The sequence below is a fragment of the Centruroides vittatus genome, unplaced genomic scaffold (assembly GCF_030686945.1).
Source record: "Centruroides vittatus isolate TY-2023 unplaced genomic scaffold, ASM3068694v2 scaffold_1015, whole genome shotgun sequence".
In the NCBI taxonomy this organism is placed as follows: domain Eukaryota; kingdom Metazoa; phylum Arthropoda; class Arachnida; order Scorpiones; family Buthidae; genus Centruroides; species Centruroides vittatus.
Window position 1 is genome coordinate 4,103,842 of NW_027122666.1, and position 17,164 is coordinate 4,121,005.

At 24.1% G+C, this 17,164-nt stretch overlaps 1 protein-coding gene across 3 annotated transcripts in view; it reads right to left on the minus strand.

Moving 5' to 3' along the window:
* Positions 1–17,164, minus strand: part of LOC136986413 (histone acetyltransferase KAT6B-like) — a 122,918-nt gene that overhangs the window by 18,994 nt on the left and 86,760 nt on the right. For all 3 annotated transcript variants that reach the window (XM_067283940.1, XM_067283939.1, XM_067283938.1), the window contains exons 13-16: positions 15,247–15,477; positions 9,192–9,285; positions 1,976–2,122; positions 1,795–1,882 (exon numbers count right to left, since the gene is read on the minus strand). In XM_067283940.1, the coding sequence (XP_067140041.1) occupies positions 1,795–1,882; positions 1,976–2,122; positions 9,192–9,285; positions 15,247–15,477 (560 nt within the window). The remainder of the gene's footprint in view (positions 1–1,794; positions 1,883–1,975; positions 2,123–9,191; positions 9,286–15,246; positions 15,478–17,164) is intronic.

A 17,164-nucleotide genomic window follows, 5' to 3' on the forward strand; every position in this document is an offset into this window, starting at 1 on the left:
TATCCTAACAGTAAATTTTCAGAATTTATTTATTTATATTTTTTTTAAACTTCAAAATATTTTCAATTCTTTTAATTTAATATTCTTTTACTCAATGAATGCCTAATTGCATACAACTAGTCACTGATTATAGCTACTCAAATAAATATTGAAATTTAACAAGTCAGAATAAAAAAGTTTACTTATCTTTGCTTATATAGTCATTAAATCTATCATCAAATTAATAACTGATCTATTTACAACAATAATAATTTCCCTAAAATCATTACTATCATTAACCAAAATCATTATTTAGTGATATTTATAAAATTTAAATTAAAAAAAAGTACTTTAAGAAAAAAATTAACATAAATATTATTTTAGTTGTTTAAGTTTATCTTTTTAATGTTAAAATATGATGTAAGAATAAACTACAACCTGACTATATTTTACCCTTGAATATTTTAAAAACATTTATAAATATTATAAAATAAGGAAATACATAAATTCTGTTCATTTATAAATATTTGTATATTATATATTCTTAAAGATATATACATTCTTTTTAAAGCTTTTTCTTTTATTTCTCAACTTTTGCCATTCCTAGTTATCAAGTTAACCTCTTCTATAATCTAAGATTTGCAAGTATGCTATATCATAATTAGAACAGTTTACAAAAAACTATCAAATATTTGTTTAAATATTTTTAGATGATAAAATTACATTGCATAATAATTAGCAATTAACAACTAAACAAACATGTATTAAGATAAATCACAGATAATAATTGTACGCATACAGATAACCTTTTGGAATGAATTATTTTATTACGAAAGTATTCTTTTTCATCTGTATAAAATGTATATTCAGCTTTAAAGAATAATTAACAATAAAATCACTTTTTTAAAATTATTCTATTGTTAATTATAATCACATGATAAGCCAGATTTTTATTTCAGCTATAATAGAAATAAACAGAAATTAAAATTTTATAGAAGATAGCAACTTGCCCATCTAATTTTAGTTCAAATTATGTAATTTTCTTATAATTAGATATATTATAGTCTGAATAAACATCTGGCAATATCATATGATTATTACTAAACACTGAACTTGGTTTTATATGTAATTATTGTTCATTATTATCAATTTCATAACATATATATAAACTATTATATCAATAATAAATAAAACAAATTCTTATAATAAATAATTTTTTAAATATCTACTTTAAACTTTTCAAGATTTTTACATTTTCTCTAATGATATTATTATAATGTGAGATTTAATAGATATACAAATGCAAACTGTTAGATCTATTATAATGTTTGTATATTTTTTTATTTTTCCAAACTGCAATTTGATGATTTCATATGCATATTACAGAAATGTCTTATGGTTTCAATTTTTAAATATAAGATAACTAACTTAAATTTGTTAAATAAAATATATATTCTTTGCTAGTATTTTTTATAACACTACAGTATCGTCATTAGGCATTTATAATAAAACAATGAAACAAAATTATTTAAGTTTTCTTTAATATTTTCTCATTTCATTAAATATTTTAAATCAAATTAAATATTTTAAATCACAAATGTAATACATGTATTTTTATATGATACTCTATATGAGTAAAGTGCTAATTTACTCATATAAAGTGCTAATGAGTAATTTAAATTTTCAGGTTTAAATGTTTTCCATATTTTTTAATTGAGTTTATTGCTTTGATTTAATTATTATTTTTTAAGCATATTTCATAAAAAGTACATTAGATTGTATTAAGCAAAATAATACTATATGTAATGAACTTACTTTCCCTCATCATTCTTCTCTATCATACTTAACAGCTGTAAAGTACAAGCAATATCATATGGAGTCATTCCAGTAGCTTTAGATATTTCTGTAAGCAAATAATTAAAATTATTTTATATTTAATCATGGATTCTTAAAATGTATTATTTCTAATAATAAAAAATATTTAATTTCTGAGTACCTGTTATTGTTATTTTTTTATCCTGAAAAGTATGCAAATATTCTAAAATGACAGATTTCCAATAAGAAGTATAGCTAATGCGTCCAAGATCTGACAGAGGTTTCTCAGGTGTTCCAGGTATGCCTTCTTTTTGTGACAATAAATAACCTAATAAATTTAAAATTTACACTTAAATATAAATTATTTTAAAAATATAAAAAACAGTAATGATTCAATATTTATAACAATTCTGTCTGCAATTTCACACAAATTCATAAATTCTTAAGAAAACACAACTAAAAAAATAAAACATTAAAAATTTTTAATATCTAAATGTTTTTTGAAATGTTTGTATAATTATATTATAAATTAATACAGTAAATAATACACCAAATAATAAACTGGTGTCCAAAACTATTTTAAGCTTTATAATTTCACTGATTTTCATATAATGCCTTCAAAGTTTTTCCTGCTTAGTCTGGTGATCTGGAATCAGTAATTGTCTTATACAGTTGTTATTCTGCAGAAAACCATTCTTAAAGTGCGACTTAACACAATCCTTATTTATTTTTGCCAAAAAGTAATTGACTTTTTGCCTTAGAAAGTAGCAACAATTATTAAAGCCAAAGTTGGATCAATAATTGTATCTACAATAAGAACCTATGTAAAGTTTCCTATCAAGTAAGAAAGCATTCTTCCATTTTTCTCCCCTGTTTTATATGTACTAAGACTCCTTTTAACAGAACACTGGATTGTAGAGCAATCCATTTAAATAAGCATTATGTCAGCAACTTTTTAGAGCAGCAACCTGCATAAAGGAGCACTATTCTAAGGACAATTTATACAGGCCTATCTTTAAACATGTAGTATATTACTGCCCAGGACACATGACAACAGAGCTGTTTACACTACAGTATTTGTTGATATTTGTTGAAATATGCAATATGATTAAAAAAAAGAAGAGTGGAGAAAGATAAAGGATTGAACAAGATGAAAATCAAATTACTCATGAATCAATAAAACCTGTTTTTCATGAAGATGCACTGTTTTATTTAAGCATAGTGAGAAAATATTTAGAATAAATTTTTACTCACTGTAATGCATTGTACAAGGTCAAGGAAATGACTGAAAAAGAAAGCTGCAAGTAAACATATCCAAAAAAAGATTATGAACTTATTTAATAGCAGTAGTAGTTCACATCCATACTTGTAAACTATTGCAAGAAAATCTGATAAAGAAATAAATACAGTACTGCAAAAATAAAGTTACTTTATATACCATTAGAAAAGCATTCAGAAATTTTGGAGCAGGAGTGTTCACATCTTTTCACCTAGGTCTTCTACCATACTTCAGGAAAGAAGTGAAAGTAATCTTACTGATAAATATATTGTACTTACTGATTAATCAATAAAGTGATGCAATTGATAATATAAGAATAGAAGCCAAAATGCAAGTACGATGAACTTATGTGGTTACAATAACAATTTTAACATTTCCAAGTGTCTCTTCAGTATGATGAAGTGCAATTGATTAGACACAAGGTAGTTTTTTACATTCTTTATTTATCCAATCATTCCATACATATATATATACATACATATCATATCGACCAATGAATAAATAAAAAATGTGAAAAACTGCCTTGTGTCTAATCAATTAAATTTCCAAGTGTGTTATAAGTTAAATAGAGCTCCTAAGATACGAGTAACTGGAGAGAATCAAATACCCATTAACAACTCTCTGGATTACATTGTTGCTTCAGATAAGAAAGCATGACACAATGATCCTGAGGTTGCTCTCTTTTAAGCAGACTCAATTGTAATATATTTTTAAAAACTGATAAATCTCTTCAAATTAAAAACAATAAAATGAATAATTGAAAATGAAGCTATGATTAAAATGATAATCTTTCTCAGATAAAAAATAAATTCTTAAATTAAATAGTATTTTATTGAAAAAATATTATATTATAAACTTAAAAATAATGCTTTAATAATTTTTAAAATTTTCATTTTATAAATATAAGATGTAGAACTTGAAATAAAATATAATAATTTGTTATGAAGCTAAATCAAATTGCTATATTTGTGGCATCAAAGTAGAATATTAAAATATTAAGTTCTATTAAAATGAATATGGCATATTATTTGATAACATTAAGGAAAAACACTTAATTTTTTATTAATTGTTAATATGGGTTAACTGCATTAGGTTACAACTGTCTAGTCATATAAAATGAGAAATCATTCTATATTATAATTTTGCTGAAATATGAAGTTTTAATAAATATAAAATTAAAACACTGACATACTTGAGACATTAGATATGAGTCAATAGAGAGGTTGAAACCGAAGTTCAAACATTAAACTTGTACTGCAAGCAGAAGTACATGTTTGACATTTGAACTCCAAGTAAAACATGTTGCGTCACACATTCCCGTTGCGCACTGACTCATGGGATATTGAAAAATGGCGGAAATGTTGAACAACAATGAATGTTACCAGCAAAGGTAAATAAACAAATTAAGCTATTTTAAAGTATTTATAAGATGTCTAATAACACTAAATAATTATTTTTAATTAGCGTCGTGTCTCCTATCATACGATAGGACTACCTGATACTTTTGTTGAGGGAAGTAGTGGCTTATGTAAATCCAAAAGCAGCTTGAAAAATTATTTTTAGAAAATTTACAAATATATTATGCTGTTGATGGTAGAAGATGCCATGAAAGAACAAACCTACTCATACAGAATTATGATAAGCTATTATGAACACAAATATATGTAAATTCTATAGGAACTTCACATCACTTGCAAAAAATTTTAATAATTAAATAATTTCTGGATTAAAATCATCTGTTTCTTTACAAAATTATTCATAAATGCTTAAATAATCATTATTTTAATAAAACACATCATAATTTTAACCCAAAACACACAAAAAATGAAGTTTAAGCCAAACTCGCCAAGCTAGATGTAGTGAATGCATTATCAACCTTCTAGAATTGCCAGATGGCGGCGCTTGACGTCCAACATTCACGTTTTGGGCTGAAAATGTCAGTCACAAGCTCTCTATTGCCTAAATATATCAATGTTTTAACTTTGTATCTGCATTGATATATTGTGTAACTTAACATACACCGATGAAGATTATCGAGTCAAAATGAAATGTAAAAAAATACATACGAATAAACTGCTAAAGTATCTAGTGATTCCTAATTGAGTATGGCAGGATGATTTAATTCAATACAATTAATATATTAATTAACAATATACCATACTCAAAGAATAGCTTAATTTCTGTAAAATATATTTGATAACTTTTTGTCATTTGTTAATTATTACAGCAGACATATATTTATGATTCCAGTAGTATTCTGGTTCATCACTACATCAGCACAGTGTTGAATCATCTTATTAAGTTATAGTTTCTGAAAACAGAAATGAAACTTAAATTTTAGATCATAAATTATTAATTTCAATAATATACAATTATTCCTTGGTCTCTCAAAATTAAAATTAATACCAATAATAATATAAATTGTAATAAAAACAAAGAATTTGGTTTTCTTTCTCATCAGATTAAATAATTTGTTATAATTACAACACTTAATGATGCATTACAATATAAATAGACAAAACAGTATTTTTGTTTAGTATTATTTTTTTACTAAAGAAAATATTCTCCAAGCAAAATTTCATAAACAATTACAACAAAAGACTCTGTGGATCAAGATATTTGTTTTCAACCAAAAATTTTGAAATACAAATTAAAATTAAAAATAACATTAATGTGAGCAAGAAATGATAAATATTCATTTGATTAATGTAAGAAAATTGTGATCAATGGTGATTACTCTAACTATTGCATTCTAGATTATTTGCTTTTTCCAGATTGCTTAACAGAGATTGACATATAGTGAAAACTTAATGATTATGTACATACGAAAAATGTTTGCATAATCATTTAAAGTTTTGTTTTGTTTAAAGATTTAAAGAATTCCTCTGATTTTAAGAGATTTTAATAAACGAAAAAATACATTAAATTTTAGTACTTTTCATATTAACAATTTTTGATGTTAAAAAATAAGAATTTATTAATTGTTCAAATTTATATTTTAACATATGCATAATATAAATTATAAACCCAAGAAAACATTGTCAATTTTTGAATAAATTTTCTTATTAAACACTAATTAAAATTATGTTTCATTATGTTGAAAATTTTAATATCTAAAATTAAAAATTTTGCTTTTAATAATAATCATCAAGATAAATATTGCTTTATTTCTAACTTATATATGTAAATAATTTATTTTATTTTATTTTTTAATACATATAATTTTTCTTTTCATTAATTTCATTTAATTTTATAATTTATATAATAAGTTATTGAATTAATACAATAAAATACAGCATATAATCATTTCCATTTTCTTATCTCAATAGTAGTAAATGACTCTATAAACTTGTTATTTTGATAAAAGCATCTAATATCATTAATTAATAACAACAAAAGTTCCTTACATTGTTATGGAATATAAATTAAGAATATTTCATTCAAGATATTTTTCTTTGAAATTACTTTATAAGAAATTAACATAGCTAGTATTGTGTTTACAAAAGGCATTTATATTTAGTTTTATTTAAAATGAAATATAAGTGTCTTTTTGCAAATACAATACTAGCTATGTTAATTTCTTAAAATAATTTCAAATAATATGAGACAGATAATATACAAATATAAGAAAGCATTTACTGTATAAGCAAACTTACATGTTCATATAAATCTAAGGCAACTTCAATATAAACACAATTCAATCACAAAAAAAATCAATAATATACATTTCAGAGATTTTTTCAGAAAAAACAAATAAATTGCTTTTAGATATATCTATGCAATTTATAAATTAATTCTTCATAATGCTTTTATGTTTATTTGTAGTAATAAAGTAATTTATTGTTATTTTATAGACTTTACACTTGAATAATATAAAAATTTTAACAGATGATAATTATTATCAGTGTGATGTTCAAAGACAATTCCAAAATAATTTTTAAAAAACTTATAACATATTTAATGCTAAAAATGAATAATATATTTCCAAAAAATTTCAGTAATTATTATTTTCAATAAATTAATTTATCTAGTTACAATTCATTTATTCAAACTAAAAAAAGTGAGTTAATAAAAAATTAAGGGAGATCATCTTTTTCTGATATTAAAGTACTTAATTAATATTTTATAGTTGTAGATTTTCTCTAGAATATTCTGTATGACCAGGAAATTAATTATAATTTTCACAATTATTTAGAATTTTAAAATTTAAAAATATTTTAACAATTCTAAATTTAAACACCAGGTGGAGACACTAATGGATACTCTTAAAAATTATTTTAGAATATTTCTGTACTAAAATAAAAATCATTTAAATTACATAATCTCAACAAGTACACATGTTAAATGAAGCGCAAATTATTTTTCATAATACAAAACAAAAATTTATTTTAAAGAGATGATGAATTTTGACACAAATGTAACAATATATATAGTTGCTGAATATTTGATTTGATAATGTTTGATAAGCTATGAAGATGAGCTATAAGGATTGTTTTTGACAATTTTAAATTAAAAACAATTCTTATAACAGATTACTTTGATAAAACATACATATAAAAGTGAAACAAGTGAACAATCACTGCTCCTAAATAGCAAACAATTTATTATTTAATTGCCATTTTAGAAAATTTATAAAACTTTTCTGATTAAAAATATAAAATTAATTTCTCATTAAATATAATCTGATATTAATGTGAATGTAGTAACAATTATTTTATAATTAATTAATTATTTTAAAATATAAAAATCAAATATTTTTTCTTTGCACAAAAAATTTATCTTTCCAAATATTTCTAGTTCTTCCTCAAAGATAGTATGAATCAAAATAAAAGCTAGCTCTTCAAAAGTATTAATTTTTCTATAAATATATTCTTAATAGTTAGGTCTAAGAATGTTAACTAGTTAACTGTAGTTTTAAAGCAACCAGAAAGCAAAATATAATTAATGACTAATTAATTTTATTTAACTAACTTCGAAAAATATTAAAAAAACACATTTTAAATTGAATATGAATCTGCAACTCTTGAAAAGTAAGTATACTAACATCAACCATACACTCAGAATTTGGTTATACACTTATAATAATTCTTAGACTAACAATTAGCCATTATGACTATTTATTATGTTGACCAATAGTAGTTCATATTTCAATATTTTTAAAAAATTCAAAACTATGAATTAGAATAAAATTTCAGGACGTGGGAAGAGTAACATAGTAATAAATTATTAGAAATTTTTAAAAATGTCCAACAAATTTTTAAGAAATTATTAATTGAATAACTTTGATGATGTGCCTATTTAAGTTATTATAACCATAATAATTATTATATCATTAAGATCAAATTATTATAATCATTAATAAACTTTCTAAGCAAATTAATTATTAATCAAATATAAAGCAGCTTATTTCATTAATCTGAAAACATCATTATTTATTTATTTACATCATTCTATAAAATTCTTTGATATTGTTATGGAGTTATTTACATTTGAAGATTGCAATTTTTAATTAGAATTGCAAATTTAATTATTATTTTAAAACCACATTTATGATATTTAACTTAATTAATAAATTTAATTATGTATTGAAACATATATCAATACAAAACAATTATTATTTAATTAAAATAAAATACATTTGATTTTAATATTATTTCATTATTTATTCATATCACTGTATCAGAAACTGTTAAACAAAATTGACTTAGAAGAAATCATAAACTCAAATGAGAATATTATGATAACTTATAAAATTATCAAAACTTGTAAATAGATGAGAGTTACAAATACTTAAAATTTTATGCCACACTTGTATCATTTAATTGCCACAAATTATTTAATCAAAATACAATTTCTATCTAAATAAATTCCAGTATATGCTCTGTGCTGTATAATATAAATTACATATAGTCAAATATAAAGTTCACTACTGTATATGTAATTTATATTGTTTGATTGGATGTAAGGATTTGAATAATCATATAAGTATGTCAAACAAACTGTTAAGTTGTAATATTATATTAATAATATTTTGTAGTGCATTGTATTTTCAATGTAATGTATTAAAATACATATTATGACATGAAATATAATAATAATAATTGAAATTATTACTCACTGAATTCAATAAGAAATCTTCCAAAACCTTGTCTTTGATACTGAGGAAGAGTCATTATACAAGACACATTGTATTTTTGTTGACAATGTTTTTCCTATAAATATAAAACAAATAAAATTTATTTATATTTATAATACTTGTGTTTTAATTAAATATAAATTAATCAAAATTATTTGATATGTTTACTAAATCTTTTTATCTTAAAATACAAAATATAAAATAAATTTTAAATATAATTTTTGATTTAAAACAATATCATTTAAGTTAATATAATTCAGAATATTTCTGCATTTTATTGTCACTAGAATTTACTTATTTTGAAATATATGTATATATAAATTCATTTAAAAACTATCAACATATATTTCACATATGAAGTAAGATAAGTAATATTTTTTATAACGTTAAAAAATTTTATAATTTAAGAAAAGTAATAATTTAAAAATTATTTTTCTGTATAAAAATGGTAAGCTTATTTTCTAAGTAATAATAATAATAAAATATAAATGAACAAATGTGGTAATTATAATCTCATGGACTGAATTCCTAACTTCTTTCAGCAGTTCAAATTTAATAACAAAAAAATAATAATACACATTAATCTATAGTCATATAATCAAATTCATTTCAGGCTAATATCAAACATTTAATAACTTTCCATAATTTAATGGGATATTTATATCATATATTATTTTACAGTTTTATTCTTTTTTCCGTTAAAATTTTTGTTAAATTATTATATTTATTATTTTCAAAAAAACATATTCAAATATTATTTCTTTTGTTTTTTAGTTCATTTATTTCACAATTAGTGTAATTTTACAGAATTGAAATAGTTTAAAAATTAAGATAAATGTTTCATTTTAGTTTTCTAAATTAATTTAATAACTTCAAAAACATTATACGAGATGACAACGATATCGAGGTTGACGAGGCTTATACGCGAGTAAGAGGAGGAGAGGCGTGAGATATGGGGTCAGGCGGGGGCATAGATGGGAAGGCTGGGAGGGAGAAGAGGAGATGAGGGGAGAGGGAAGGGGAGCGGATGAGCTGGGGGGAGGCAGAAGCGTATGGGCAGGGCAGGCTAGAGCGGGGCAGAACGCAGGCGGGATGAATGCGGGGGAGTTAAGTCGGGAGGGGACGAAGCGGAGTGAGCGGGAGCGGGAGGAGGAGGGGAGGGTGGGGGGGGGGCAGGAGCGGAGGGAGTGGGGAGGGCGGTGCGGAGGGAGGGAGCGGACGGCGGGGGGAGGAGTGGGTGAGGGGAGAGGGGGAGTGGAGAAGAGGGTAGAGTCGGGGGACGGGGCGGGACGGGAGTACGGGAGGAAGGTGAGGAGAAGAGGGGGAAGGAGAAGAGGAGTGCAAGAGTACTAGGGGATGAACGAGGAGATGCGAAAGGGTGTGGGAGGGGCGGGGGAGGGGGGGGGTGATAGCAGGCGCAGGGAGGGGGTGCAGGAAGGTAGAGTGGACGGGGAGGGGGGAGGGAGAGGATAGGGGAAGGGGGGGTAGGGTGTAATGACGTGGGACGTGGAGCGAAAGACAGGACGAATGTGAAGAGCCTAGAGATCGAAGGAGAATAAGGGGAAGGGGAGTCTGAGAGGACGAAGGAGAGGTACATAGTAGATCGCGGATGGTGTACAGAGTGGGTACAGAAGGTGAATGGAGGAAGGAAGAGAGCAGGCGAATAGGAAGGAGCGGCGCTCTGAGTTCAAGGAGTCCACAGCGAACGAAGGCGGGAGAGGGGAACCACGGCGCGGCGACGCGCAGGATATAGTAGTGCAGGCACACCGGAAGGTGATAGGGAAGGGCAGGATGGCGCGGGGACGGGGGATGCTGCAGAGGAGATAGGAGAGATGGGCGTTGTGATTAGGGACGTGCCTCGTACTGGGTGATCGGCCGCTGGCAAGCTAGGATATGTTGAGTTGCATGTGTCTATATAGGCGCCGCTTCCGCAGGCGCACGCTAGGAGGCCTGATGACTGCGCCCCGCGAGGGCACATGGTAAAAAAAAAACATATTCAAATATTATTTCTTTTGTTTTTTAGTTCATTTATTTCACAATTAGTGTAATTTTACAGAATTGAAATAGTTTAAAAATTAAGATAAATGTTTCATTTTAGTTTTCTAAATTAATTTAATAACTTCAAAAACATTATTAATTATGATTCTGATTGTTTTTATGCAATCTGAATCTGCGAGGCTATTAAAAATACTATATTTAATTTTAAATACCTTCTTTATACTTATGAATATTATATCAAGTTCAAAAATCATTCATTAAACTTATACTGAAATGCTTCTAAATATATAGTTTAAGAAAACTTAATACATCAATATATATAAGAATTTATATTAATTTTTAGTTTTTAATTTACTAATTTCATATTTTTATATTATTTTTATCTAAAAATAAAATTAAATGTATGAATTAATTAAGTGTTGATATATGCATGCCAGTTTAACTAGTTTAACAATCATGTTAGTGTTTATACAAATTTAACTTAAAAATTCAGTAAAATTCAAAAATAACATTTTAAATGTTTGATGTTTCATTTTTTCCTATAATTTTATATATATATACACACACTTTACAACTTGAAAGCATACAGAATTTTAATCAGAAAACTTACAAAACTTGAGACATTAATCTATAGCAAAACACATCAAGTTTGTCTTCATAATACAAGATGTTGCATCAAATTGAACAAGACAAGATATTCCTAGATAACATTATCTTCAGTGATAATTCAACATTTTATCTTAGCAGTAAAATCAACACTCACAATTGCAGGATTTGGAACATCAACAATCCACTAGCAACAGTGCAGCATGTTCATGACTGTTCAAAAGTGGTTTGGTGTGTGTACCATATCACCAATGGCAAGCACACCAAACCAAAATGATTGTTCAAGATAAAACTTATTGTGTTTTTCTAAAAATTAATGCCTCAGCTAATTCTATATATTTCCAAAGTTGAAGAACCCCTTTTGAATTGTTCTTCGTAATGCAGTTTATTTTCACTCTTTCTCTTATATATTCATATAAAGCAACCAATTCTATCTGACAGATTCTTTTATATTAACAAATGTATATGATAGATCAAATGAAAAAATGTTAAAAGTGTAAGAAATGTTTAGAAACTAATATTTTCAATTACTGTATTGAATTTTGATGTCAAAGAATTTTTTAAGCATTAATAAAACATTAAGGTTGAAATTACTGACATATTTAATTCATAAATTGTATACAAATTCAAACACAATATTTATATTTATTTAATAGTATAAACACAGTACTGAATTAAATAATTTATTGATATATTCATTTTTATAGACAAATTTAAAAAAAAATATTTTATTAAAATTTTAAAAGTGAATAAGTATTTTATGAATGATATCTAAATAAAATAGAAAATGTCAGTTATATAAGCAATTTTGTTTAAAATTTATGCTCAAAATAATCCAAAACAATATTAAATTATTTTTAAAAATCTTTATATAAATTTTCCTGACAAATGTAATTTTGTAACTAATAAAATACTTCCTTCCAATGTCGTTAACTTTTTGCACTTTGAATTCCCTACAAAACTATTATTCAGTATAGAATATAATTTCTGAAGAATTATTTAGGTTTGCATCTTTTCATTTTATAACGTAGAAATTTCATGCAAATTGATGAAGAAAACAAGAAAAAAAGGAGAAATGTACTTTTAAGACATTAAACATGTTTAATTCTGTTGGTTATTTTAGCATTTTCATACACTAAAAGAAATATATTTTTTAATATTTATGAAGTAACTTAAAACTTCAGGTCATGAAAGATTAATGTGATTCTCATCTATCTATAATATATTTTTAATCATCAGAACATCAACATCATCATCATAACAATTGCTTAGATTTCATATATTTAAGCAATTTTTGAAATTTTATATTGAATAAATCACAGAATTAATATAATTTATTTCTGTAGAATTATTACAGATATTGTAATTTGTCATAATACATCATAACAATATAATATCGTATTGTATTGTAAAATTTATTATAAAATATATATAATTTTCATAATAAAACTTAAATATCATCATCAAAATTATGTAATAAAATGTTCTAAATAAAAACTTAAAAATAATCTATATAAAGAACATGGATATCATCACGAAATAATGAAATACTTTCTTTTTTTATAATTTCCTAATTGTTATAAATGAATAAAAAATAAAATTTTTCAGTTAATGTTTAACTGAAAAAATACCATTTTTCTGTAAATTTGACCATTGACCATTTCTTCTAGTAATATTAAAAATGTATATATATATATATATATATATATATATATATATAGCATTCATAGTAACTAAGATACCATTGTGATTCTTATATTGAAGATCATTTACAAAAATTCTTGTGATTGATGCACTGGGATGATTTGCTTGACTGATCAAAATGACATGAGAAATGTGATTGATTGAATCATCAATCATATATAATAATATAAGAAATGCAAGAAATTTTGAGCATTGAAGAATGACAAATAGTCTTTTATATTTTGACAGGATTTGATAATCTTACACAGCTTGACATTGAGTTGAAATTCTTCAAATGTTGATTTGAAACTAGAAAAATCTGTACAATGAAAACTTTTCATATATAAGATATTTTTCCTGATAGCATTAGTAGTTTGGACTTATATATCATTCAAAAATACAATTGTTGAAATAACATTACTTTTTCATATAAAATTTTCTATGTTACATGAATTTGCACTTAACATATAAAAAATCATAGTATAAATTTTCTGGAAAAAATGTGTGTTGAAATTGGAGCTTCTGAATTATTATACACAAAGAACTATCTCAAATGCAATTTACAAAATATTTATCATCTATCAAACTTGCAGTTTATACCAATTTTAAGATACCATTGCACGCAATAAAAAAAAAATATATTGCTTAAAATAGTTGCTGTATGAAAAATGAGTGGTAGTTTGTAATACTGTAAAAGAATGTAAATAAAACAAATATATAATTTTACATGCACAATTTTTATGTATATAGAAATTTAGCTGAAATTCAGTTTTAAAAATTAATTAGGATTAGGGATTATTCTAAATGAGATAATCCCTAATCCATCTAAATAAATTCAATGCAAAATATCAATTTAAGAATTTTTTAAGTTAAATCTTTATTATTTTAATTCTTGAATTTATGGCTACAATTAAAAATGATAGCTAATATATCAATAGTTCTACATCTGCTAGTTGAAAATACTAATAAATTAAAATTCATTTTAACTTCATCTTCATAGATGAAATTATTAAATATATCTATGTGCTTGATGAAATAAGTTAAAATATAAGATTTAAAAAATTTTTAAGTTGCATAATTACTTTGTTTAATAATTTTTATTTAAATATGCCTGAAAAATTCAAGATAATAAGATATAAATGTACTAAAAGTAATAAGTAATTATATAGGCATATTTGAAGCATTAAGTGTTAATTAAAAAAACAGAAAGGTATGTGATTTGTCTAAAAACTTGTAGCAGCAATGCAAATATGCTTATATAGTTACTTATTATTCTTAGATTGTAGACGGAAAGCTTATAACATATAAAATGTACATTTATCAAGTTATAATTCTAATATCTTAACAACTATATCACAGAATCTGACATTTTAATAATTTTTAAATTTTCTTCAATATAAGATTCATCATTATAAAGCAATGAAAAGTCATTGTTTGATTTGAAAGAACATCATATTAGTGGGATCAATATTATTTCAATTAAAATTAATTTTTAATCTGTTTATATTTAACAGGATGAGTTTAAATTGTGAAGATTAAAAAGACAACATTTTAAAATAAGTGACTAGTAGTTATTTTTGAATTTGAATTATATTCAATATGAAAATAATATTAAAGTTTAAAATATTTATTTGCAGCACAAACATGATTATATATTTATATTTATGTATATTGTTTTCGTTTTATATACTTGTTATATTATATTTCAAATATTTATTTCTTTCAAGTTCTTAAAATAAAATAATATTACCTTTGAAAAATAACCAACAAGATGACATCCTTTTTGATCATTTTTGGTTAGAACATAGAATAAAAATGGCTCCACATCATAATAAAGAGTTTTATGATCCAGAAAAAGTTTTGCTAACAAGCACAAATTTTGACAATAAATTTTGTTCACGTTACCATCCACTTCAAACACTGAGAGATCATTTTGACGATAAATTTCTGTTGCAGGAGGATGAGTCCAATCACATTTTTGCTAGAAAAAAATTTAATTAAAATATTATTATATAAAAAATTATATTTACAACAACAAAATAATTATATTTAATTAAATAATAGATAGAAAATTTAATAAAACAAAAAAAGTAAATACCCAGATATGTATTCTAACACTGTCTTTTGGTATAATAGTTTTTTCAAGAAAAATAACAAACTTGTTAAAAACAAATCATATATATTTCACAAGTATTTTCCATAATATTAAAATTATCATCATCAGCATATTTTAATAGAAGAATGAAATAAAAAAATTTAAAATACACATCTGAAACAATTGGTATTTGTCGTTATTGTCGAATAAAAATCCATACTCTAATTATAATAATATCTATAATAAATGAGAAAACAATGCAATTTTATCATCACATCTGATATGATAAATTGAAAAAACTGTTAAATTATTAAAAATTTAAGAAAGTTCTTAAATAGACAATACAAAAAAGTGTCTTCTCACTTGTCCTTTCATTTTTTTACATCATTTTTGTCCTGGTAAATTTTATCAAAGGTATTTATTTTTAATATTGTGTCATTGCTAGAGGGATTTTGTAATGTTACATATTGAGGCAGATGAGTAGCCTCAAATAAAAGGTTGACTCTGCTGTGGAACTGTTATTTTTTTCAAGTGCATATGAAAGGACAAGTGAGAAGACACTTTCTGTATTGTCTATTTAAGAATTTTCTTAAATTTTTTACAAATATTGAATTATCATCAATCGTAAGTATACAAATGCAAAATATTAGTATGTATTTCCTACATTGTAGAAAAACTGCCGTAAATAAATCATCCAGATGTAATAAGTATAAATATTTTAGTGTTGAAAACATTTACAAACTAATAAAATTTATCTTCAATTTGAAATATGAGATAACATAAAAATATATTTTTCTTGTAATTCTATATCTGTGCTAAATTTTCTTATTATATATTCATATATTATATATTGTAAATCTAATTATCTGAATTTTGTATGTAATTTTATTTTGATGTATTTCTATTATTTTATTCCACATATAAAGGGTTGAAAATTTTGTATTAATTTAAATAAATATGTATGTATACAAGTAAAATAACTAATAAATTCTAATTTAAAAAATTATTTTTACTAAAATACAAGTTTGAACGATGCTACATTTGGGAATCTTGATTATTCTTATTTTTATTTATAAGAATAGAACAACAAATATAAAATCCACGTACAAAGAGGACCTCTCTATACAAATATCATGTACAGAGAGGTACTCCTAATTTCAGAAATATTAAATCATCTTCATTTGATAAAATTCAAAAATTAAAGTAAAATCAATTTTAAATGGATATTATATACTGAATTTTATATATTTCTTTCAAAATATTCTCTAAGTTTAAAAGCTGTAAAATTTTATGAATTTATAATATACTAATACTAATGTGACTGAGAATTTATTAAAAATATTAAATTAATGGTATATTAATATAATTATTGTTTGTTTTCATTTTCTTTCATATTTTTGTTATATCAAAATAAAAACAGGCGAAACATTATTTTAGCAAATCTTACAAGACATAAATAGTCATTCAACATCAGTACAAATTTAATGATTTTATTATTGTATTATTATAAAATATCTTATAAATTAAATAGTTTAATAATGCAATTTCATACGAAAATACATTTAACAAACTG